This window comes from Molossus molossus, unplaced genomic scaffold (genome assembly GCF_014108415.1).
Source record: "Molossus molossus isolate mMolMol1 unplaced genomic scaffold, mMolMol1.p scaffold_m16_p_22, whole genome shotgun sequence".
In the NCBI taxonomy this organism is placed as follows: domain Eukaryota; kingdom Metazoa; phylum Chordata; class Mammalia; order Chiroptera; family Molossidae; genus Molossus; species Molossus molossus.
This window is the reverse complement of record NW_023425358.1, coordinates 17,266,528-17,291,677: the sequence shown is the minus strand read 5'-3', so window position 1 is coordinate 17,291,677 and position 25,150 is coordinate 17,266,528. Positions and strand designations below refer to the sequence as shown.

The 25,150-nt window shown below is 57.7% G+C and overlaps 1 protein-coding gene across 1 annotated transcript; it reads left to right on the top strand.

The window, feature by feature from the left end:
- The first annotated feature begins 1,211 nt into the window (after window positions 1-1,211).
- GGT1 (gamma-glutamyltransferase 1) lies at window positions 1,212-24,952 on the top strand. Its single transcript, XM_036276855.1, has 14 exons — window positions 1,212-1,302; window positions 8,416-8,514; window positions 13,218-13,382; window positions 14,468-14,598; window positions 14,746-14,832; window positions 18,559-18,751; window positions 19,141-19,298; window positions 20,231-20,380; window positions 20,736-20,872; window positions 23,461-23,648; window positions 23,867-23,994; window positions 24,086-24,198; window positions 24,272-24,385; window positions 24,708-24,952. The coding sequence occupies exons 3-14, from the start codon at window positions 13,222-13,224 to the stop codon at window positions 24,852-24,854; spliced, it is 1,707 nt and encodes a 568-aa protein (XP_036132748.1). The 5' UTR covers window positions 1,212-1,302; window positions 8,416-8,514; window positions 13,218-13,221; the 3' UTR covers window positions 24,855-24,952.
- The last annotated feature ends 198 nt before the right edge of the window (window positions 24,953-25,150 follow it).

Genomic DNA, 25,150 nt, shown 5'->3' with positions numbered 1-25,150 from the left:
TCTCTCACAGTTTGGAGGCCAGAGATCTGAAATCAAGGCATCGGCAGGGCCACGTTCTCCCTGACGGTGCCAGGAAAGAATTCATCTGCCTTTTTCCCGGCTTCTGGTGTTGCCAGCATTCTTGATTTTTTTTGGCTTACAGCTGCGTCACTCTGCCTCCATTATCACACAGCTCCCCTCTGTGTCTGTCTCTTTTCACATGACCTTCTTTTTTTTTTTAAATCCTCACCCGAGGATATTTTTCTATTTATCTTCAGATAGTGAGAGGGAGAGAAAGGGAGAGAGAGAGAAACATCAACATGAGAGGGACACATCGACTAACTGCCTCCCGCATGACCCCAACCAGGGCCAGGGACGAACTGCAACCAAGGTATGTGCCCCTAGCTGGAACCGAACCCGGGACTCTTTGGTCTGCGGGCCCATGCTCTACTGCTGAGCCAAATCAGCCAGGGCTGGACTCTTTTTTAAAAAAATATATTTTTATTGATTTTTTTTAGAGACAAAGGAAAGGAGAGAGAGAGAAGCATTAATGTGAGGGAGAGACACCGATCGGCTGCCTCCTGCACGGCCCCCACTGGGGATCGAGCCTGCAACCCAGGCATGTACCCTGACCGGAATCGAACCAGGACCTCTCAGTCTATGGGACGACACAATCCACTGAGCCACACTGGCTGGACAACGGCCTTTTAATAAAGACGCTAGTCAGTGGATTTAGAGCCCGCCCTAATCAGTTTGACCTCATCTTAAGTAATGACATCTACAAAGACTCTATTTCCAAATAAAGTCACATTCTGAGCTCCTGGGTGGACATAAGTTTGGGCAGCACTATTCAACCTCTGCAAACCTCAGTTTCCTCATCTGTAAAAGGGGAAAAATAAAATGCCCCTCCGGCAAAGGCGTCGTAGGATTAGATGAAACCAGGAAAGGGTTGGGCACGCAGCAGTACTAGGTGTGTGCGAGTTCTCTTTACCAGTGAATCTTCTAGGGCTCTGTCCTGAATCCACCCAGCCACCCAACAGCCATCATTTTCCCATTCAGTGGTGGTCACTGGGCACTGTAGATACAGCCCTAGAAGATTCACTGTGGAGATTAATAGACACAGGAGATTACACTAATAGCTGTCCCACAGAGTGGGGGAGCTGTCCACACGCAGGAGCCCAAACAGGCACCTGACCAGGAAGTGGAAGAGGGCTTCTGGAGGAGGTGACACTGAGTTGGGTCTGAAAGAAGAGAACTAGCATGAAGTCCCAGCAGGAGAGCAGCTGGTGAGCTGCACAGAGGAAGGGGTGGAGCCCCAGCAAGGTAGGAATTTATCTGGAAGGCAAAGGGGGCCTTTGAAAGGTTTGGGAGGGGGCATGCTCAGTGGAGCAGGCTGAGCACTGAGGCTGCAGGAGGGGCTGGGGACCCTGAGGAGGAGTTGCCAGGTGAGAGGGGTGATCTGAGGGGAGATGGGGGTGTCAGACGTGGCCCAGAGGTGCTGTGGAGGTGTGGGCCACTGGATGGGGCCAGTGAAGATGCAGGGCTAGACTCTAGCTAATGTGGCCAGGGGTGGTCTGGGGAAGTTAGTTGTTTAACTCAGGCTTGGACATATCAATCTGAGGCATCTGGGATACCAGGCGACAGGATGTTTGATCAGGACTTAGCGAGAGAGGAACTGAGTCTAGCTTGCAGAGTGAAGGAGGCCACGGTGGTACTGTGAAAGCTCTCAGGTTTGATTCCCGGTCAGGGGCACATACCTGGGCTGCATGTTCGATTCCTGGCCCTGGTTGGGGTGCGTATGGGAGGCAACCAGTCAACATGTCTCTCTCATATCAATGTTCCTCTGTCTCTCTCCCTCCCTCTCTCCCTTCCTTTCTCTCTACAATATCCTCGGGTGAGGATTAACCAAAAAGGTAAAATGAATAGGCACATATTTCCTTTTTTTTTTTTTTTTAATTGATTTGAGAGAGGAAGGAAGGGAGAGAGAGAAAAAAACATACATTAATTTGTTGTTCCACTTATTTATGCATTTACTAGTTGATTCTTTTCCTTTTTAATTTTTTTTCTTTATTGATATTTTAGAGAGAGGAAGTGAGAGGGAGAGAGAGAGAGAGAAACATCAATGAGAGAGAACTTCGACTGGCTGCCTCCTGCATGTCCCCACTGGGGATCAGGCCCACAACCTGGGCATGTGTCCTGACCTCTTGGTGCATGGGTCAACACTCAACCACTGAGCTACACCGGCCGGACACTGGTTGATTCTTGTATGTGCCCTGACCGAGGATCGAACAACAACCTTGGTATATTAGGGAGGGGATCAAGGGGGTTGGGGGGCTGGGGGGATACTCTGACTAACCAAGCTATCCAGCCAGGGTAATACACACTTATTTTATACAGCTGGGTACAGGACAGTTAACAGTTAACAATTAACATGATACCAGTAACAATGAGGGGCTGTATGGTACCCTGAGCTGGTGGGAGATTGTGACCTGAGGGGTCTAGAAAAGGAAATGCCCTGACATCCCAAAGGGGTGCTATGTAGATGTGAAGAGACAATAGATGGGTTCAGTTAAGGTAAAGATTGGCCTTTGTCAAGAAAGGAGTGATCTGCCCAGTCTGCCCTGGCCTGTGTGACTCAGTGGGTTGGGCATCGTCTGTGCACTGGAAGGTCACTTGTTCACAATCCTGGTCAGGGCACATGCCCAGGTTTCGGGTTCTCTTCCTCTTCCTTCCTCTCTCTCAAGGAAAAAAAAGAAAAGAAAGATACCAGCCTCGGACAACACTACCTGCCAAGACTCACTGTCAGTTAGAAAGTTTTAATTTCAGACCATCCTATGTGGTTACTTTTGGTCTCTGAGTGTATAAGGCCACCATGCAGGCCTCCCCTAAGCTTGTCAGGTTTAGTGTAGGGCCCACAAGGGGGTGGGGGCAGGGCTCCTGGAAGTCCAGGGAGGCAGGGCGAGTATGGAAAATGTTGGGCAGTTTTGTCCTCGGTGAGACCATACATCCACTTAGGCCGTGCAGAGTCAGAGAAGGTCGAACTGGGGAGAGGTGACAAGCGGGTTTGGGTGCACACCCAGGTTGTGAGCTTGATACCCGGTAGGGGGCATGCAGGAGACAGCCAATCGATGTTGTGCTCTCGCATCCATGTTTCTCTCTAAAAATAAAATATCAGAAAAAAAGAGAGCTTGGCTCTCTGGGAGTCCAGGCCATGAACAGGGGTGGGGGCTCAGGCATGGAAGAGACCCAGCCCCCCCCCCCAAGCTCCCACACACCACAGATAATTGCAGGGTGATGTGATAAGTACTACCTGTGCAGGGTGCGGTGGGCAGGAAGGGCCAGGCTGCCAGCTCTGAGCTGACCAGGCAGGGACAGAGGGGTTGCAGGCCTGGTGTAGGAGCCAGGAAGATAATGGGCACTTACGGTCTCCTGTCTCAGTGCATCAGCAAAACGGCACCAGGTGTTGGACTGGTGGAGACCGGACCTCAGTTCAGCAAGCTCGGTACTTGAGATCTGGCTAAGAAAGAATTCAGAGGCAAGACTCAAACTGTAAGAGAAAGTTTATTTAGAAAGTCACAGAGGTAGAAGAAGTGGGTTCAGGAAACAAGTTACAGAGGAAAAGAAGGGCCCTTGGAGCTTAGGGGAAAGAGAGGCGAGGAAAACGCTCCTGGGGTGGGGGTGGGGGTGGGGAAGATGCAGGTACGCTCCACAGAGAGCTGTGCTGGGGTCTCAGTCTTGAGGGTATTTATCTGGGGTCTCAGGAGAGGATCCCAATAGATTATCCATCATCTTCCCAGGTATGTCCTTTGAGGGTGGTGGTCTTTCCTGATTTGTGGGCACCAAGGCAGGGGGTCATTAGTCAATGTAGCTGGTCCTGATGTCAGCCATGGCATCACCTGTCTGGTTTTGCTGCTTTTCTGGGCCTGGAGCTGAAACATAATGAGGTCTAGATGTCATCTCTAAGGAGTGGTCATGCAAGGATTCACGTGGAAGTCACTTGTGGCCACTTTTCAGACCCTTGTTCCTCCTCCCAGGGGTTCTACCACATGACTGTCAACATGCCAGTGGAGGAAAGGTTCCCTTGGGTACAAGATCCTTGTTTTTCCCAGTTTTGCCTGTTGCTAGGGACGTGGGGCTTTCTGCCCTGGTGACCTTCTGTGCCTGGCCCATTGTCCTTGCTCTGCTTGTCTCTGTCTGTCTAACTGCCCACCATATAGCCACCCAGCAACTGTTTTAATTACCTCTGCTCTCCAGACTGAAAACTGAGGCAGGAAGAGGAGACCCTGGGCCCTCAGTGGCCGGGGTCAAGTTTGAGCTAGGTGCTTTAGAACCCATGCCCTGCTCATGCTGCCACCCTGCCTCCGGGAGTTGGACTTGGTCCACAAGGTGCCAGACAGGCCCTGCTGCTGGATGTTCCCAGGTGTTAACAAGCTGACTTCTCGGGAGGCCCACGCACTTGGCCACACTCCAGCCTCCAGCCTCACTCACATCAAAGGTGGGTGCTGAAATGATGAATGCTGGAAATGGTGCCGGGGGCGTTGGCCAGGCTCTGCGGGTACGGAGACTCTGCCCGTGCCTGCAGTTGGCCAGAGCACTCCTCACCACCACTGGGCAGCTCCAGCCCCTTCACCAAGCTGGAGTCTCCTTTCCATCTCGTCAGTGTGGTCTGTGTGGCTCTGAGGGGCTGTGCCAAGCAGCCACAGGGTGGCCCCTGCTCCGCTGTTCTGTTGCTTTCAACAGTGGCAGGCAGACCCAACTGAAGCAGGCCGACTTGCAGTGGCTGCGGAAAGCATTCTAAGAAGGTAAATGGGGCCCAGCCAGTGTGGCTCAGTGGTTGAGTGTAGACCCATGCACTAAGAGGTTGCCGGTTTGATTCCCGGTTGGGGCACATGCTCAGGTTGTGGGCCAGATCCCAGTGGGGGGCATGCAGGAGGCGGCCAGTCGATGTTCTCTCTCATCGATGTTTCTATCTCTCTCTCCCTATCCCTTCCTCTCTCTCTAAAATCAATAAAGAAAAAAAAAACCAAAAAGATAAATTGGGGCATGATAATGGGAAGAACTTGCCAACCAAGCAGTCTCACTGTCTTTAGAGACAGTGATTCCCCGTCAGGGCAGGTGTGAAAGATGGGCAATCAGAGACTAAACATTTGAGATTCTGTGATCCTAAAGTGAAGATGCTATGATGCTCAGATTTGCAATTACTTTTGCTCAGTTTTCCAAATGTCTCCTTGGTGCAGATACCAGGGGACACAAAACGCACTGGACGGTACCAGGTTTCCTGGCTCCAGCAGGTTCTGAAATCCTGTCCCAGCCGTTCTGGAGGCTCAGGCACTGCCCGCATCTTGATCAGACCTGCCTGCCTGGCTCGCTCCCCATGAGGCTCAGGACAGCATTTTGGGATGTCGTGTACCTACCAGCCGGGGTCCCCCCGGGGCACGAGGCTCACCTGGCACTTCCTGGAACTCAGGCACAGCCGCTCGAGGGCCTGACAGCAGGGTGGGGCATGGCGGAGGCTGCACAGAGCTGTCGCTTGTAGGAAGTGGGTTTCAGGGCCTTGCCCTGGTCATGGGTCAAGGTCCTGTTGAGTAGCTGTGGGCAAATTTCTTGCCCTCTGCGGCTGAGTTGCCCTGTGCTGGGAGCGCCCTGCTTCCTCCATCAGTGTCTCCATTCCCCAGGCACAGAGCTGAGGCAGATTTGAGCCTCTCAGAGCAGGAAGGGCCTTGGAGACCACCTTGGTCTGACCTGCCTCTGCTTGAAACCCAAACTCAGCCCCACCAAGGCCCTCAAAGCTCAAGCCTCTCATTCAGGGGGTCAGGGAGGCCGTTTCTCAGAGGCAGCTGGGCCAGGTGTCCAGCCATCCTTCCCACCGGAGCAGTGCCTTGTCTCCTATCTGGCCAGGGCCCTGAGGCCCTCTAGGTTGCTGGTGTCCATACAGGAGGGGCCATTAGAAGATGAAAGGCACCAGGATGATGGGGTGCCCCCCTCTGCTGGCTTGACAGCTGCCCCTGGCTGGAGGCCAGATTGGGCCAGGAAAGCTCTTCAGGGAGCACGGATGCAGAGAGCCCAGCTCCGCCAGCGCCCAGCCAACACCCCCGTGAACAGGCTCTTCCTCCCTCAGCCCCTGCCCACTGCGTGACTGGCTGAGGAGCTCATGGTTACCCAACAAGGTCTTTCTTTACTTCGAATATGTTTTTGTTTTTAGTGATTTTTAGAGAGAGAGGAAGGGAGAGAGAGATAGAAACATCGATGTGAGAGAGAAACATTGATCAGCTGCCTCCTGCACGCCCCCTACCGGGGATCAAGCCCGAAACCCAGGCATGTGCCCTGACTGGGAATTGAACCGAGACCTCTCAGTCCATGGCATGACCCTCAATCCACTGAGCCACAGCTGCCGGCACCCACCAAGGTCTTAATGAGTGAACTGGGGTTAATGGGTTACCCAGCCCGGTGACACATTCACCAGCCTCCCTGGGCTCTCAAAGTCCAGACGCCTGTCCTTCAAGGTCTGAGCTCAGCCACTTCCCTTTCCAGCCTTGACACCTCAGGAAGGGCCCATGGAGGTCAAGCGTCTCCCTTGAGCCTCACTGCTCCTGGAGGTGCTTCCAATGCCTGAGCCCAGGCTCAGGTCACTGTCTCCTCCTGGCATGTCCTCCCCAGTCCAGTCGCAGCTCTGCCCCGATTTCCCACCCTCGTGATGTCTGCCCCTCCCTCGGGGCCCTGGGGCCTCCCTCCTTCTTGGCTAACCATACCGTTCCATCTGCAATCTGACTGGGGCTCCTTGAGAGAAGACTCTAGATGGGCCAGGCTCACATGGGTAAATGAATGAATGAAGATGGAATGAATTTAAGCCAGGGCTGTGCTGGTGGTGACAGTTCTGGCACACGGCAGGCCACGTGTGGACCTCAGGGGCACAGGCAGGCTTGGGCCAGCCAGCCCTGTGGGAGTACACATCCCATGCCATTTGATGGGCAGAAACAGGCATGGGGGCGAGAGTGATGACCCATCTCTCAGCCCCACTGCCTCGTGTCCTCCATCAGTCTGTATGCTCATGACTCCAGAAAGTTGGGGGATGAGGAAAGGTTCCCCTGGGTCATGTGACTCCCTTCAGTTCAAGTGTCCAGGCTCCTTGGACTCCACTTGCCTCTAGACACTCCACCTACAGACCTGGGGGTCAGGGAGGGAGAGGGCATGCTCAGAGGTGCAGCCCCTAACCGGAGCTGTGGAGAGACTCTGGGCTCCTCCGGCCTGGCGGGTAGCGGATGCCATACTCCCAGTCCCTGCTGGTGCAGGCGGCTGGCTCCACCCAGTGCTGTCTGGATATTGTAAGTTGCAGGGAGCTCACCTCCTTTCAGGGGACCCTTGGTCTGACCTGCCTCTGCTTGAAACCCAAACTCAACCCCATCAAGGCCCTCAAAGCTCAGGTCTCTCATTCAGGGTTTGGAAACCCCCTGGGCTCAGAGAGGCCAGCAGCTGTCCTGGGTCACACAGCCACAGGGATAGGACCAGGAGCCAGCCCTCTTCCTACCTGGAATGGTTCCTGTGCCTTTAAAGCCTTCCCCCATCCCTGCCCAGCTCAGGGAGGGAGGGGAGGAGCTGGGTCACAGCTAGGCTCTGGAGACTCCGTTCTGTGCTGGAGCGCAACAGGAGGACCAGCCCTGGAGCCAGGTGAGGCGGGATGGAATGAGCTCTGGCTGTACCCCAGTGCTATTACGCAGAGCGCTGCTCACCCTCTCTGAGCTGCTGGACGTCGTAGGTGGGGGGAGCTTGGCCTTGGGGCCTCCGGGGAACATCTGGAGGTCTGGGTTCCAGCCCCAGCTCTGCCATGTGCTGGCCACGCTCTGGAGGAGCCCCTTCTCCCAGACTTCAGCTTATGCCCCTGCGTGATGGGAGTGAGCTGCCCTTCAAGGGACGGGGCAGGGCTCATGGACGCGAATGAGCAGAGGGTGGGCAGAGCCCTCGGCTCTGCCTGACAGGGTCTGGGCTGGGAGCCGCTGCTTCTGCCTGGTTCGTGGGTTTGAGACAGCCTGTCCAGGCTTTCTGGCTCGCTCCGCCACAGGTGTGGGTGGAGCCACCTGGCTTCTCTGAAGAAGGCTCTGAAGAAGCCATAGCCATCAGGAAGTGGACTTCTCGGAATTAAGGGGGAGGTACCATGGAGAAACTGAGGCCTCAGAGGATCTGGCAGTCTGGGGTGAGGGAGTCCCGGGGTTCGGTCTGCAGTGAAGCCGAGCTGTGAGGGGCTGCAGGGCTGTGTTCTGGGCCATGCCTGCCCCTCCGGGGCTCTGGTTGGCTGTGGTGGACGTGGGGCAGGGTGGGTTGTGCAAGGGTCATTGCACAACCCCAGTGGTTGCCCACCACTTTTTGGCTATTGCCAGCATATTTCAACAGTTTGCGGCAGGTAGTGGTTATACCTTCTAATTCTCAACCTTATGCCACCAGGGTGGGCAGCGAGGGAAGATCCCAACTCCGATAAGCTTCCTGCCCGGGGCTGCGGATAGGTCTAAGGAAGCCGCTGAGAGCTGTGTCCTCAAAACCCAGGTAGGTGACTCTGGGCTGAGGTGGGGCACTCATGGCTTTGGGGGACGCTCTCACCTTGCCAAGTTGCTTCTACCTAAGCCTCAAGTTTCCTGTCTATGTATGGGTCTGGGGCTGTGCCCGGTCTCAAGTCTGCGATCCTGGAATTGCGATGACACAGCCAACAGGCTGGCCTTGGGGATTAACAAAGAAATGCCGAGCTGGCTGCTGTCTTCCTTTTCCTCATGCTCCTCTCGCTGCGTCCTGGGACTCCATGGCTCCGCTGGGGGGTGGATGCGTGTTGGGAGGGGGTGGTACTAGTGGCAGAGGACGTATCTTCGGGTGGGCGAGGCTTGCACATTCTTGGAGATGGGGAGCTCACCACTTTGTGCGCCTAGGACAGGAGGCGTGGGTGTGGAGGAGGCCCCTGCAACCTCCCCTGGGATGGCAAGGTCTCCCAGACCCACTGCCCCCAGGTCCCCTCTCTGCAGGCAGGCGGTGGGAGGCTGATCAGGACAGAATGTGACACATTTGTCATAGGAGAAGGTACCGTCTTTGTTCGTATGTCCTGCCTCTGTTAATATGGACTTTGATGAGCTGCCTTCCTTCCTGAGCCCGTTCCCTGGAACTGGCAGCTGCTACCAGGCACAGATGACTGTACGTCACTGTGGGCCGCTCTGTGCCCACGGTCTTCCTGTTGGGGTTACCTGTGGGGGCTGGCCATCCTCTGCCCACACAGACATTCTTCTCATCCTCCTGCTGCTGACCCTGCTTGTCTGCTGTCCTGGCAGGGGATGTGCTGAGCGGGCTCAGGTAGGGACAGAGCTGGTGGCTCTCCACCGCAGACCGCTCCCAGCTGGTGGCCCTGCAGTGTGGCCACTCAGGCAGGGCCAAATTCCCTGATGTCCCTGGCTGGTGTCCAGCCCTCGGGGATAGGTCCTGGTCCTTGGTCCTTGGCTCCTTTCCTGTTCATCTTCCCAGTCACGCTGGTCTGCAGTTGGGGTGATGCCCAGACAAATTGGCAGTTATAGCATCTCTAGGCTGGTCAAGGGCAGCGGGTGGCAGAACAAGGTCTGCTTTGGCTACGTGATCCAGGCGGGCGGCAATGTCTGCTCAGCCTCTGTCTCCTATCTGTCAGATGGCAGAGACTCGCAGGGTGGTTGTGGATTCGGTGTTAGAGATGGGGCTCTGGGGGCTCCCAGCCAGGGAGCCTGGTGGGAGCCATGGCTGAGAAAGTGGCTGATTCTTGTCTTTATCCTTGGCAGATGAAGGCATGGGGGAACGGGGAGTAGTAGCCAAGATCCCCTGGGCTGGGCCAGAGCTGCTCCTGACTCAGCACCTCCTTGGTGGGCTGGTCAGCGACACTCAGCAAGTTGGGGGCAGGTATGGGGTGACCAGGCCCACACTGCTGGGCTGTGCGACTGGCCAGCTCTGGTCCTCTCTGGGCCCTGCCTTTCCAGGCTGCTCAGGCGGTTCCCTGGGCCTGAGGCAATCATATTCCTGGACGGGCAGTGGAACTGGTCCTGAGCTGAGGCCTCTGGCTGTGGTTTTGAGAGGCTCCTTTGGCATCTGGCTGAGGGTTGTGCGTCTGGATTCTGGTCTGATGCTGGTGACACCCCTGCGGTACTGTCTCAGGGACCATCTCTGGGACACTGTATCTGACCCTGGAGTTGAGATGCTCGGGACAGAGACAGGGCTCACTAGTGGGGGACCTAGCCTGGGGCTCCTTAGAGGGGGAACCCCTGCCTCTGTCACCACACCTGTCCTTCCCCATTGGGGTCACACCCTCGCCTGCTGCACCACCATGGGAACTCCGAGTCACTGCAGTCACAGCACCCTCCAGGGCCTCATGAACTTTAGTCACCTGGTGACAGGCCGAGTCACTATGCCTCCCTGCTGCCCCTGTGCCAGCCTCTGCCCGTCCTCCCTGCCAGGTCAGACCTCCTTTAAAAGACTGCCTGCTCCCCACCCTACTCAGACGCCCTCAGCGGCCCCCCGGACATGCTGGGCACCCCTGGCTGGCCTCTTGCCCCCTCGGGGACTAAGTGAACATGTGAGTTTCTCCGGCCCCTTCTGCCTCTGCTCCTCCTTGGAGGTGCCCCTCCCCAGATCTCAGTCCCAGTCGGATGCCCCTGAGCAGCTCCGCAGGGTCCCGCAGACCTCCTGGGACCGCCGCCTCCCTGGGAGTGCGGAGCCAGCTGCCCTGGAAGGAGGGTTTCCCAGGCAGACAAATCTGCCTCTTCCTCCCCTGCCACGCCCCAGCCCAGGGCTGTCTCTGAGGAACAGGGGCTTTCCTGGACCCCGATGCCCCCGGGCCTCAGGTAAGCCCACCAGGGTTATGAGAAGCTGGGCTGGGGTTCGAGGCCTGGCACTGTGCCCGATCCACTCTCTGGCTTTGATTTCCCCTCCTGATACCAAGGTCAGTGGGCGCCAGGCCTCTGGGCTTGGACATTGTTTAACGAGTCTTCAAGAAAAACATGGGGTGGGGGTGGGAAATGGAAGCCCAGTCCCCCAGCAGGGTGTCTTCCGCAGCTGGGTGTGTCTGCGTGGGGCCGAGCCAGGCTTCCCGCTGCCCTGCCAGGGCGGAGGGGATGCGAGTCAGTGCTACCCACACCCGCCACCTACCCCAGCAGTCTGAGCCTCAATGGGGGCCCCTGCCCCTCGGGGAGCCCACTTGGGCCCTTGGAGGGTGGATGGACAGACGGATGGATGGACAGGGGAAGCGGGAGTGTGGACCTTAGGAAGTCATGGCTAGCTCATCCCAGGGAGAGAGGAGGGCCTGAGGGGAGTCTGAGCTGAGGCCCAAGCCCAGGGGAAATGAGGCCATGCCAAGGTACCCAGCATGGCGTGCCCCAGTGGATGGGCCCTGTCTACCCGCCCCTGCGCCGCCCGAACAGATGCTGCCTGTTGCCAGCCCAGCTCCTGAGTCCCTCAGACCTCCTGGCATATCAGGAGCCCTCAACACTGACCAACCTCCCCGCCAGGGCCCAGGGTGCACCCTGAGGGCTGCCGGCCTGGCAGAGGCAGAGGGCAGAAAGTATGAACTGTCTCTTGGGACACTAGCAAGGGACCTGGTTGGCACTTTGGAGAGAGCATGACAGCCATCAGAGGACTGAGGACAGGAGGTGCTGGGGGGAAGGAGAGAAGAGAGGGGGCTACGTGGAGTCCAGCCAGAGACGGTGCCTAGATTCTGGCTGGAGCCCTCCCATGGGGACATGGGTAGTAGTGTGACCGCCCCTGAGCTTGGGGAGAAGTCCTTCCATGCTGGTGTCTGGATGCCCCCCATGGGGTTGGGGCTCATTCCTAGACTACCTCTGGGCCACCACCTCTGGCCCTGGTGTTCAGACCCTCTGAGTAAGGACAAGGTGAGCCAGAGGGGTCGCAGTCAGAGGCTCACCAACAGAAACCTGCCCTTGGAGGGAACTGAATCTGTCATCATACCTCTCCTTCCCTGTTGGCGTCACACCCCTTACCTGTTGCCCCCGCCAGGGGACCCCAAGGCTAACTGCTGTCATTCTCAGAGCAGTCTGGAAGGAAACCAACAGGGACATGATTGAGCAAGAGGATGACCAGGCCTCCAGGGCACACCCAGCATAGCCCAGTGTAGTCAACACTTACCTAGCATTTCACACTTTTCAACCCACTTATCTTCACAGCATCCCTCTGTCCTTCCCATAGTACAGAGTGTCAGTGACTTGCCCAAGGCCCCACCGCAGGTCAGGGCAAGTCCAGGCTTAGATGGAGCAGGCTGGCTCAGGACCCATTCCCTCTCCGATGAGCTCAGCTTCCCTACTTGGTCACATGAAATGCTCACCACCACCCGGGCATTATCCAGGAATGCCCCGCCACCCCCTGCCTTGCTCTGCGAACCCTCTCTCAGCTGAGCCTGGGAGAAGAAATGCTGGGAGAATTTCTGCCAGAGTGTGAGGCTCACAGCCTCCTCTCTGACTGCAGAGCTCACCTGCAGGCGGAGAGACCTCACAGAGCCCCGGGGGGCTAGGCCTGCTTCAGGTGCACCTCTCTGGGTGGGCCAGAGGCCACGTGGTTGGGGCATCTCTCTGGAGCAGACTCTGTGGCACAGCCTCCCACAGTGAGAGAGACCCCTCAGTTAGTTCGCCAGCTGTTTTAGCCAAACTCTCCCAGTTTTTGTGACCACCTCCCCAAGCAAGGCTCGGGGCTCCCACCCGCTGAGGAAGGTGGGCCCCCGCTCTGTGGTGGCTGAGATGGTTTCCAGAGGGGCCTGCAGGGCCTACCTTCGAGGGCATGATAGAAGCTGAACCCCACACTCTGTGCCAGGCCACTCTGGGGGACCCGTGGACAGTGCTGCTCTGGGCTGAGGTGGGGGACACAGAAGAAAGCAGGTCAGACTTGTCTCTTCTAGAGTGACCTGTTGGCAGTGGAGGGCTCAGTCACTGGGAGGAGACAGACAAGACACTGCAGAAGGGGCTTCCAGGAGGGGTCCCTGCTAGAGGAGGGGTTTTTACTGGGATGGGGCCCTGCGGATAAACAGGGAGGATTGGGGAGGACAGAGATGGTACCAGGAGCTCCTGGCAGACAGAATGACCTGGCCCACAGTGTTCTGGGCGGCAGGCAGGAAGGAGATACAAGGACATTTCTGAGGCTTGACTTTGGGTAGTGCCCTGTGGGGGAGAGGATCAGGATGGGCCCACGGCCAGTCTGGCACGGTCCCCTGACCCTGCTCCCTTAACCCCTCCACATGCCCACAGACCCATGAAGAAGCGACACGTGGTGTTGGCCTTGATGGCCATAGTCCTGGTGCTCCTCACCATCAGCCTCAGCCTCTGGCTGCCCTTCACCTCCAGGCTGCCCAGCCACGTGTACCCCAGGGCAGCTGTGGCCGCGGATGCCAAGCAGTGCTCGGAGATCGGCAGGTGAGTGGGGCGGGGTGTGGGGACACAGGCCCTGGAGGGCAACCACCGTAGGTGGGCCTGGGCAAGACCCTTGCCCCTTAGAGACTCAGTTTCCCCACCTTAAATGGGCTGCCTGGGCAAGGGGCATCCTTTCCTTGGACCTTCTCAGTAGCCTCAGGTCAGGGAAGAAGGGGACAGTGACCCAGGAGCAGGACACAGGTCTCCCAATGCCCAGCTGCCTTTTCCTCAGTTCTAATGTCTATCTCTGGATAAACTCAGCTGCTTAATACTATTTTCTCCTCCTCTCTCACATTTTACCATAATACACAAAGATCAGTTCCCATTTAAAGACTTCAACAGAAAAAAATATTATTAATGAAAAGTAACAACTTTTTTAAATTATAAAGGTTATGTACATTTGTTTGCTTGAAAAAGAGGAAAATATAAGCCCACTGGTTTTAGAGTTACATTTAAAACACAGCCCTGCCCTGGCCTATTTGGCTCAGTGTCAGTCCGCGGACCAAATAGTCGCTGGTTGGATTCTGCTCAAGGGCATATACCTCTGTTGCGGTTCAGTTCCCAGCCCTGGTCTGGGTCGGGAGGCAACTAGGTGATGTGTCTCTCTCACATCGATGTTTCTTTCTCTCTCTCTCTCCCCCCCGCCCCCACTCTATCTGAAGATACATGGAGAAATAGCCTCAGGGGAGGATTTAAAAAGCAAAACAAGTCCTGGCCAGTTTGGCTCAGCGGTTAGAGCGTCAGCCTGCGGTCCACAGAGACCCGGGTTCGGTTCCTGCTAAGGGCATGTACCTTGGCTGAGTTTGTCCCCGGCCCCGGTTGGGTCGTGTGGGTGGCGGCCACTCGATGTGTCCCTTTCACATCGATGTTTCCCTCTCTTCCTCTCTCTCCTTCCCGCTCTATCTGAATAAAAAATGGAAAAATGTCCTCGGGTGAGGATAAAAAAAAAATTAAAAAAATAAAAAGCAAAACAAAAACTCCTGTGGGCTTCTCTTCCATCCCAGGACCACCAGGCGGGGAGGTGGGCATCAGGGGACTGTGGGTTGGGGACCCCACAGGTTCTCACCCCCTCCACGCGCCTCTGGCAGGGACGTGCTGCAGGACGGTGGCTCAGCGGTGGATGCCGCCATCGCGGCCCTGCTGTGTGTGGGGCTCATGAACGCCCACAGCATGGGCATCGGGGGTGGCCTGTTCCTCACTATCTACAGCAGCACCACCGGTGAGTGCCTGCGGAGCAGGAGGTAAATGGCAGGGTGTCTGCCTCAGACCGGACTTGGGCTGGGGGAGCACAGTGGGATGGCACCTGGACTCACACAGGGTGAGGGGCTGGTGCTGGTCCGGTCTGCCCACCTGCCTCTCCTTCCAGGAAAAGCTGAGATCATCAACGCCCGAGAGGTGGCCCCTGAGAGGGCCTCTACCAGCATGTTCAACACCTCGGAGCAGTCGCGGGAAGGTGAGGGGCAGGCTCAGGGTGTGGGATGGGAAGTCTTAACATGCCCTTGTCAGGCCAAGGACAGCTCTGACATCGCTGATGCCCACCCTTCCATCTCTTCCCAGTCCTATAACATCCTCCATAATGAATAATCAAGACCATCATCACAGAGCCTTGGCTGGGTAGCTCAGTTGGTTAGAGCACCATCTTGATACACCAAGGTTGTGGGTTTAATCCCTGGTCAGGGCACATATAAGATTCAACCATGAGCCCGGCCGGTGTTGCTCAGTGGATTGAGCATCGTCCCATGGACTGAGAGGTCAGGGCACATGCCTGGGTTTTGGGCTCGATTCCCAGTAGGGAGCATGCAGGAGGCAGCTGATCAATGTTTCTCACATCGATGTTTCTACCTCTCTCTAAAAAATAAAAACATTTTTTAAAAAAAATCAACCAAGAGCCCTGGCCGGTTTGGCTCAGCGGTTAGAGCGTCGGCCTGCGGTCCGGAGAGACCCGGATTCAGTTCCCGCTAAGGGCATGTACCTCGGTTGCAGTTTGTCCCCAGCCTGGTTGGTCATGCAGGTGGCAGCCACTCGATGTGTCCCTTTCACATAGATGTTTCTCTCTCTCTCTCTCTCTCTCTCTCTCTCTCTCTCTCTCTCTCTCTTCCTCTCTCTCCCTCCTACTCTATCTGTACAAAAAATGGAAAAATGTCCTCAGGTGAGAGAAAACAACAAAAAACAAAAAAAATTCAACCAAGAATGCATAAATAAGTGGAACAACAAATCGATATTTCTATGCCCCCACCCTAAAATCAGTAATAATTAAAAAAACCCATCCTTACAAAGAGCAGAGGAGCAGAGTTTGTCATTTCTGCTCAGGCCTCTCCAGGGCCTCCCTGTACTGGTACTCGAACAAGAATCATTATTACAGCAGCTAGCACACCAGGGCTCCCTGGGACCAGCACTCTGCCAGCCCTTTCACTGATAGGCCTTGAATCCTCCCTGTACGCTTGTTGGGGGAGCACCGAGTATTTCCCTTTTTTTTTAATCCTCTCCCAAGGACATTTTTTCCATATTTTGTTCAGATAGAGTGGGAGTGGAAGAGAGAGAGAGAGAGACAGAAACATAGACGTGAGAGAGACACATCGAGTGGTTGCTACCCACATGACCACAACCAGGGCCGGGGACAAACTGCAACCGAGGTATGTGTCCTTAGCGGGAACCGAACCCGGGTCTCTCTGGACCGCAGGCCAACGCTCTAACTACTGAGTCAAACCGGCCAGGGCACGGAGTTGTTCCCATTTTATAGGTAGGGATGCTGACTCCCAGAGAGGTCATGCAAACCAGCAGAGGTCACACAGTTCTATGGTGATGAAGCAGGCTGTCTTAAAAATCTACATTTTCAACAGATATCCAGGTCATTCATTTGTTCATGTGTGAAGATGGCTATAGGGTGGAGTTTCTCTTTTCTAATCTGGTCATAAACAAAGGAGGCCCCCTCAACTCCTCAGGCAGCTGAGGAGAAACCAGTGGCCACCAGGGGGCGCTGCTCTGAGGACGCCCGCCCCACTCCGCCTCCTCTGCGAATGGATTGCTGGAAAGAGGTCCAAGAGGAGGAGGGGCAGGGCACGTGGGCCAGAGTGGGTCTGACCCCTACTGTGAGCAGCCCCCCTGGAGTCCTCTTCAACGTGCAGAATCTTTGAATTTTTACCCATTGACAAACTCACATTGCGTAGAAATGGATTCAGAGTGTGAGATCGCTGGAATCTTATAGACCTCGCATCTTGTGAACACTTGGAATTCACTCATTAACTAGGGCATATTGGGCATCCCTCAAGTGTCAGGGGCTGTTCCTCAAGCTGGGGTCTGAAACAAAGGCAGAGATGAAAGGCATGGCCTGGTCAAGCGACACCGCAGGTGCAGAAAGAGGCTGAGCAGGCGGTGGCCCGTGCTGCCAGGAAAGCGGAGGTGCGAAGGGCCGGGGGGGCGCAGACCTGATGGGCTGCTCAGGGGGGCAGCCCCTGAGCACAGACCCAGAGGCTGGAGTGGGGCAGCTGTGTGGGTCATCGCGGGTCATCATGAAGACCATGCCTTTTATCTGAGGGAGGGAGAGGTGTCCCCTGGAGTGTTCGAGTACGGGGTGGTTACGGTGGATCTGGCTGGTGGCTGAAGGGATTCCTGGGCTCTGTGGAAGGGACAGGGAGCAAGCAGCCTTCCCACGGTGATCCAGTCAGGGAGAGATGAGGGTGGTGGATGGTGCTGGTGCTGAGGGTGGAGCCTGTGGCTTTGCTGACGGGTTGGGTGTGACATGTGAGCCGCGAGTCCCCATGACCCAGGGTCTTCAGTCTGCACCTGGAAGAACAGGGAGGCCCTGATGGAGACCGTCAAGGGTGACAGTCAGAAACTGGGGTTCGAGTGTGTTAAAATTGATATGCTTTTTCTAATGAGTAGGAACCTCCTCAGATCTGGCCCTCAGGGAACAGGCCAGGCCTGAAAATAAATTTGGGAGTTGTCAGCCAAACGGAACCCGAAGTCCTGACCTGGGGGAGGTCACCGAGAGAGTGAGCTTTGACGGAGGAGAGGGTGTGACAGAGGGAGGAGAGAGTGATGGGCCAGGTAAGGTGAGGCTCAGTGGGCCCTGGCCTGGCAGTGTGGGGTCACTGGTGACCTTGGTGAGCAGCGTGGTATGAGAGCCTGGTTGGCTCAGGGTTATGGCAGCACTGACTTCAGGTGGGAGGAATTAGTGCTGGGTATCCGTCCCAAGATACACAGATGGCGTAACAACTCAGCCCCTGGAAGCAAGCCTGGGAGTAGCTGCACTGACCCTGGTCAGCTCAGGGTGAAGGAAGGAGGTGCCTGGAGCGGCAGAACCTTTCTGTGTCAGCACCGGGCTTTGGGCATGGTGGGCAGTGGGGCCTGGGGGATCAGGACCCAGGGGTCCGCTTCCAGTAGAATCACGGGCTCCTCAAAGGTCAGAGCTGGAAGCCCAGCCAGTGTGGCTCAGTGGTTGAGCATTGACTCATGCACCAAGAGGTCACTGGTTCGATTCCCGGTCAAGACACATGCCCAGGTTGTGGGCCCGATTCCCAGCAGGGGGCATGTGGGAGGCGGCCAATCAATGTTCTCTCTCATTGATGTTTCTCTCTCTCCCTCTCCCTTCCTCTCTCATATCAATAAAGGAAAATAAAAAAGGGCAGAGCTGGAAGACAAAACTCTTTATGGTCAGATGGGAAAACTGAGGCCCAGAGGGGGATAGGGCAAGGATTTGGGCTCAGGCCCCATAGGGACAACAGAAGAGAGGCCCTTGCTTTGAGACTGGTCCAGGCCTGAGAGTGGCCTGGGTTTGCACTGGGGGCTGTGGCAGGTCCTGGTGGCGCCCTTGAGTCTCATAGGAGGAGAGGCCTTGTGTTTTGGAGGCTCAGACTGAGAGATGGTATGTGTCCAGCTTCCCACAGTCTCATTGTGCCACCATGAGCCTGACCTAGGATTTTAGACATGCTGGCACCTGTGAAGATAGACGTCTAGACCTAGGACAGCAAAACCCAGCAGGTACTTGCCACCATGCCCTCCTGTGCCCGTAGACATCCCAGCGGATCTGCACTCTTCCTGCCGAGTCCAGACGTGACCTCAGAAATTCATTTCCTCCCTAAGTCCCCCTGGTCCCATCTGGGGACTGTGTCTGGGGTGATGCCTAGGAGAGGCCCTGATGTCCCTGGTCTGGAACCACTAACTGTGTCCCTCTCTGCAGGGGGGCTGTCGGTGGCAGTTCCTGGTGAGATCCGTGGCTATGAGCTGGCGCACCAGCGACATGGGCGGCTGCCCTGGGCTCGCCTCTTCCAGCCCAGCATCCAGCTGGCACGGCAGGGCTTCCCTGTGGGGAAGGGCTTGGCAGCGGCCCTGGAGAGAAGCCAGGCTGTCATTGAGCAGCAGCCCGCCCTGTGGTATGTCTGCGGGCGCTGGCCTGCCCCGGGGAACAGGTGGGGCAAGCACGTCCCCAGATCCCTGCAGGCTGAGAGCGGCTGGCTGATGGAGCACTTTCAGGAACCTGTGCCCATAGAGGGACAGGGTCCAGGAGATGCAAACCCCTTCCCATCGCATGTGGGACACACTCAGGCTGGCGCTTGGGGTTCTGGCCTGTGTATCCTGAGTGGCAGGGGACTCTAGGATGCCTGGGTTAGACACTGGAGGACCAGCCCTGAGTGACAGGGCCACCCACCTGTGGACAGGAGCCAACTGTCCGTTGTTGTTGTCTGCCTGTGTTGGGTGGTTGTGGGAACGCTCTGGCCAAGTCCGTCACGCCTGCCTGCCTCACGGGAGACTTCTGCCCCAGCGAGGTGTTCTGCCGCGACGGGAAGGTGCTGCGGGAGGGGGACCGAGTGACCATGCCACAGCTGGCTGACACGTATGAGACGCTGGCCTTCGAGGGCGCCCAGGCTTTCTACAATGGGAGCCTCACGGCCCAGATTGTCAAGGACATCCAGGCAGCTGGTGAGTGGACGACCGCAGGGACCTGGGGGGAGGGACCTGGTGGAGGGAACCCTGAGCTGGCCCAGAGGTCTGGGGTTCGCGGTTCCTGCCTGGACTGAGCACTGGGCCCTCAGGGACCACCTGGCAGGGGATTGTCACAGAGGTGCTTGCAGTCAGGGACAGGTCATGGATCCACAGCTCCTGGTTAGGTCAAAGTTCAGAGAGATGGCACAGCGAAGGAGAGAAAGCCGCTTTCTGAGTAGGTGTGGGGGAAGCAGGTGCAGGCATGAGCCAGGGCTGAGGAAGCACTAAGTGCACACCTGGGAGGCCTTCTTGGAAGAGGCGGTGCCTGAGCGACAGATGAGATCGCACTCTATAGGCAGAGAGAGGAAGGGTGTTCCTAGCAGAGGGAGCAACTAAGGCCAGGAGGCCGCAGGGACGAGGGTGGGCTTGTGAGAGGCGCTGCACGCAGGGTCCTGTGGTAGGGACCTCGGAGACAGATTCTGATGGAGCCCAAGCTGCCTCTCCCTCCCTGAGCTGTGGCTTCTTCCTACGGTATTGATGTCAGTGTGTCATGGAGGAGGGTGACACTGGAAATGAGCTTGTAAATACTCACCTGTCTGGAGCCTTCCCTTGGAGAATGAAGAGTTTCTCTTCACCCCCACCTCCCTCATTAGTCACGGGGGGAGGGGGCTGATATTTTCCACTTAAAGACTCTGGGTGCCAAGAGGACACAGTCTACCTGGAGGCCAGGCTGAGGACAGCTGGCCTGGGTCTGGTCATGGGGAGGTGGCACCATCAGGAAGGCAGGGGGACTGGGGGTAGGCCAGCGTGAGGTGGAGGGGCAGGGCCCTGCAGGGTCGGCAGGACCCCCTCCAGTGGTGCAGCCCTGCCCCCAATCATGCAGCCCACCCCGTGTCCATGCCCCCCATGGAGCTGCTGTCTGGTTGCAGGGGGCATAGTGACGGCCAAGGACCTGAACAACTACCGTGCTGAGCTGATCGAGCACCCCCTGAGTATCAGCCTTGGGGACGCCCGGCTCTATGCACCCAGTGCCCCACTCAGTGGGCCTGTGCTGGCCCTTATCCTCAACATCCTCAAGGGTGAGCCATCCCCCAGGCCCTGAGGGGGTGTTGGGAGGGGGAGGGGAGGAGCAGTGTCGTGGGAGTGGGCTCAAGGGCACAAGGGCACTGCAGACGCCCACTGCCCGAAGTTAGTCTGGCTGAGCAGACCGGCAGCCCTCCGGCTGGATGCATGAGGCCTGGCCCAGGGGTCCCTTGCCCTCTTGAAGTAGTCACTGCTGCTGGTTATCTGGTTATCGAAGGTTCCCCTTCCTAAGGTGGGCCAGGTGGGCCAGGGAGGTGTGAGTCCACCCCAGGCACCCAGCTGTCCTGTCTGAACTGGGATGTCCTGAGGGGCCCTGAGGCCGCCAACATTTGCCTGGCTCTGACCTACCAGGGTACAACTTCTCGCGGGCGAACGTGGAGACACCTGAGCAGAAGGGCCTGACCTACCACCGCATCGTGGAGGCCTTCCGGTTCGCCTACGCCAAGAGGACCCTGCTTGGGGACCCCAAGTTTGTCAATGTGACTGAGGTAGGGGCAGGGGCTGGCCCTCGATGGGCGGGGGGCCTGCCATGGTGTCAGGAGGCTTCTCTGGGATCCTCGATGAGTTAATAAGGCTCATGCCTGCTTTATTAATCAATTTTCACCAACTGCGGTGGCGGTGGCAGTGGCGGGCCTGCTATGTGGTGGGTGGACTAGTGACTCGAGTCTGGCCTCTGCCCCATGGGCTCACAGACTTGACCATGAGTAATTCGTGCCCCTGCCCTGTACCCCCACCGAGGCCTTTGCACGTGCTGTGCCCTCAGCCTGGAAGGTCTGGAGAAGTTAGTGCTGAGGTGAGGAATGCACGGCATCGCAGCCCTCGGGGGTGATAGGAGGGATGGGTGAGGGAGAGAGGACCAGCCTTCCAGTGGGCAGAGGCCTTGGCCCCCTGCAGCCTGGTCACACCCAGGAGCCAGAGCTTCCCAGGCCCCCACCCAGGCTGTGCACCGCTCTGCGGGCCCCACGCACCACCAGGTGCCCAGCCCCAGCCCCAGGCTGGCCTCCACTGACCCTGCCGCATCCCCGTTCTGGAGCGGACCTGCAGACCCCTCGCTCTGACCTGTGCCTCCCAGGAGGGGCCTCAGCTGCCCCGCAGCCCCTTTGGTCTTCCAGGTCTTTTCTCTTTCCTGGTGGCCATTTAGTAGCCCCATTACCCACCGCCGCCAGTGACCTGGTGTCCGCATCGCGACCTCCTCTGCCCTCCCTCCTGGGTAAGGCGGGCCTTCTGCTTGTCCACTCGCTGGCTCCGCGCACCCGTCCCGCACTCCGCCCGGCCCCTGCCAGCGCCCTGCCTTCGGGGGCGGTTCCTGAGGGGGCGGGCTAGTCTCCAGCGCCCTGCCTTCAGGGGTGGTTCCTGAGAGGGGCGGGCTAGTCTCCAGCGCCCCAACTTCGGGGGTGGTTCCTGAGAGGGGCGGGCTAGTCTCCAGCGCCCCAACTCCTGGGGTGGTTCTGAGGGGGGCGGGCTAGTCTCCGGCGCCCCAACTCCGGGGGTGGTTCTGAGGGGGCGGGCTAGTCTCCAGCGCCCCAACTTCGGGGGTGGTTCCTGAGAGGGGCGGGCTAGTCTCCAGCGCCCCAACTCCTGGGGTGGTTCTGAGGGGGGCGGGCTAGTCTCCGGTGCCCCAACTCCGGGGGTGGTTCTGAGGGGGCGGGCTAGTAGAGCCCTCCACCTGCTGCCCTTCTCTGCTCTTCCAGAGGAACCTGGCCAGCTCCATCCTCTTTGGTGCCCTCTCCTGTCGGCCTCGCCACTGACATCCATGCTTTTTCCAAGTCAGTGGAGAGTAACTTGCAGATAGCACACTGCGGGCTCCTGAGCGAGGACTTCCACAGCCACCATCGAGCCACGGGACCTGTTAGACGCCTGTGTGGGGATTTCCCCGACGTCCGTGGCATGAGACCCACGGCCCACGGCTCACACTGATAGTGGCTATTTGGTCTCAGTCTTCTGGCCCACAGAGGCCCCCGTGGCTCCGTTGCGGACTTTTAAAGCTCCGGGCAGTTTTCTTACAGAATGTCCCACATCCTGGATTTGACTTTGTTTCCTTGGGAGTAGATTCAGGCTGTCAGTGTTCCCCTGGATTAGTCCATTAGTCGGAGGGAGGTTGCTGACTCCTCCCTCCTCTCCTGTGTCTGTCCTTCCTCTCTGCCCACCCAGGCTCATGGCTTCAAGCAGCCATCTGCACGCTCCCCCCTCAGCCCGTCTTGCCTGTGAACTTGACACATAGGGTCACCACCCACCCGACAGGCTCCTCAGTACCCAGTGGGCACCTTTCCAGAATCAAGCTCCCTGCTATTCCCAAACCTGTCCCTTCTACAGTGTTCACCTGTAAGGGCCACTCTGGACTGAAGACTTTGGGGCCATTTTCAGTTCCTCCTCCTCTCCCACCCGAGTGAGCCACCTCGTCTCTCCCTACCAGGTTCCACCCTTTTCTCACACAAGGCCTCCAGGGGACTCCTGGGGAAACACATGGCTCACTCCTTTGTCCCAGTCCTCTGTGGCTAACAGCAAAAGCCAAAGTCTTTATGAGGACTGCGAGGACCCATGGGACTGCCCCTGCCGCCATCTTCAACCTCCTGTCTTTCTAACCCAATTCACTGCCTGCCACTCACAGGCCTGCCTCAGGGCCTTTGCATTTGCCATCCAGGCCTCATTCTGGGCTCTTTTCAGATGCCACCTCCTCTGAGAAGCCCTCCCTGACCACTCCACCCCATCCCACATCCTTCTCGCCACCCTTACCTGGCTTGTTCTTCCGAGCGTGTCCCTGTTCTTGTCTTCCCTGCCATGAAGGTGGGGACCTGCTTGTCTGTTCCCTGCTGATCCCCCAGTGCCAAGCACACAGCTCAAGCTCCATGAATGATTGAATGTGGCTAGAGTGGAGGCTTGGGGAACAGATATTCAGAGTTGCTGGACTGCAACCGAGACAAAGGCTGGAGAAGGGGTCAGATGGGCCTTGTGAGGTTTAGGGTGCAGGAGGCTTGTGGACAGAGCCATGGCCGGGGGCTTCCTGAGAGCTGCCTGCACAAGCCTGTGCCCCCCCTCCACCCTCCACTTCCTCAGGACCGCTCTGGGGTCTCGGCAGGTGGTCCGAAACATGAGCTCCGAGTTCTTCGCTGCCCAGCTCCGGGGCCGGATCTCCGATGACACCACTCAACCAGCCTCCTACTATGAGCCTGAGTTCTACACACCTGATGATGGGGGCACCTCCCACCTGTCCGTGGTCGCAGAGGATGGCAGCGCCGTATCAGCCACCAGCACCATCAACCTCTAGTAGGGGCTCTAGGCGGCCTGGGTGGGCCAGGGGCTGTCCTCATGTCCCAGAAGTGGGGCTCCATTAACCTCTTTCATGGTGGGAAACAGACCCTACCTTGGGACAGCACTTGCCCTGGACCTCACAGGGTACAGGTTGGAGTTTTGGTGGGTGGGTGGGACCAGGCAAGTGGGGTGGGGCTGGGCAGTGCACAGTGTCTGACTCAACTGGTCTGCAGCTTCGGTTCCAAGGTGCTATCGCCTGTCAGCGGAATCCTGTTCAATGATGAGATGGATGACTTCAGTTCCCCTAACATCACCAACCAGTTTGGGGTGCCCCCCTCACCCGCCAACTTCATCAAGCCAGGTGTGTGGTGAGGAGCTTGGGCAGGGAGGGGCTGGTGTTCCAGGCAGACAGCTGACCAGCATCTCTGTCCCCTCCTGCCCACCGACCTCAGGGAAGCAACCACTCTCATCCATGTGCCCTGTGATCATTGTGGACCGGGACGGCCGGGTCTCCATGGTGGTGGGTGCCTCTGGGGGCACCCAGATCACTACAGCCACCGCATTGGTATGTGCCATCTACCTGTCCCCTCAGCCCCTGCCTCTGGGCCATGCTGACCCCATTCCCCTCCCGCCCCCAGGCCATTATTCACAGCCTGTGGTTTGGCTACGATGTGAAGAGGGCGGTGGAGGAGCCCCGGCTGCACAACCAGCTTCTGCCCAACACCACAACCCTGGAGAGAGACATTGACCAGGTAGGGTGGGAGGTGGAGAAACCGAGTCACAGCGTGGCGTCTGGATCTCCTGGGTCATCATGGAGGGGGAATGGCTGGTGTCCTCTACCAGAAACAGATGGCCTCACCACCACTGCCTGGACATTCTTGAGCCCCCGTGCAGTGAGGGCCAGGCCACGTGCGCCAGAGCAACCCAGCAGACCCAGCCGCCCCCAACTTGCTCTCCCTGGCCACTTGGCCAGAAATGGCATCGTCTGAGGCTGTGAAGCCCATGACCACACAGCTGTGGTTCGGAGGGTGCCTCGGGCCCTGCTGAAGCCTTTGTGTCCCCTCCTATCCCCAGGCGGTGACTACAGCCCTGCAGGCCCGGCACCACCACACCCAGGTCACCTCCACCTTCATTGCTGTGGTCCAGGCCATCGTCCGCACTGCTGGCGGCTGGGCGGCCGCCTCAGACTCCAGGAAAGGCGGGGAGCCTGCAGGCTACTGAGTGTGCAGCGTGGGCAAGGCTGACCTGCACCCAGGAATAAGATGTCTACACAGGACTGAGACTTCGGGGAATGGGCTCCTCTTGAGAGTGGCAAAGCAGTGCAATAAATGGGGCCACAGCACCAGGTGCTGGCTGGCTCCCCATTCCCTGGTCCTCAGCATCCTCTGTAAAACAGAGCCATCTGGTGGAGAAGGGTGGAGAGCCCTGCAGGGGGGAGGGGAGCGCAGGGAAGGCCCATGCTAAACCCTGTTCTTCTGGAGCCCCAGCACCAGGGGCCCACAGGCTCTCCCTTTCCT

Coding starts and splice junctions, on each gene's coding strand:
- GGT1 (XM_036276855.1), top strand. CDS start 13,222: ATGAAGAAGCGACACGTGGTGTTGGCCTTGATGGCCATAGTCCTGGTG. Junction 24,199..24,271: donor TCACTACAGCCACCGCATTG/GTATGTGCCATC, acceptor TCCCGCCCCCAG/GCCATTATTCACAGCCTGTG. Junction 24,386..24,707: donor TGGAGAGAGACATTGACCAG/GTAGGGTGGGAG, acceptor TCCTATCCCCAG/GCGGTGACTACAGCCCTGCA.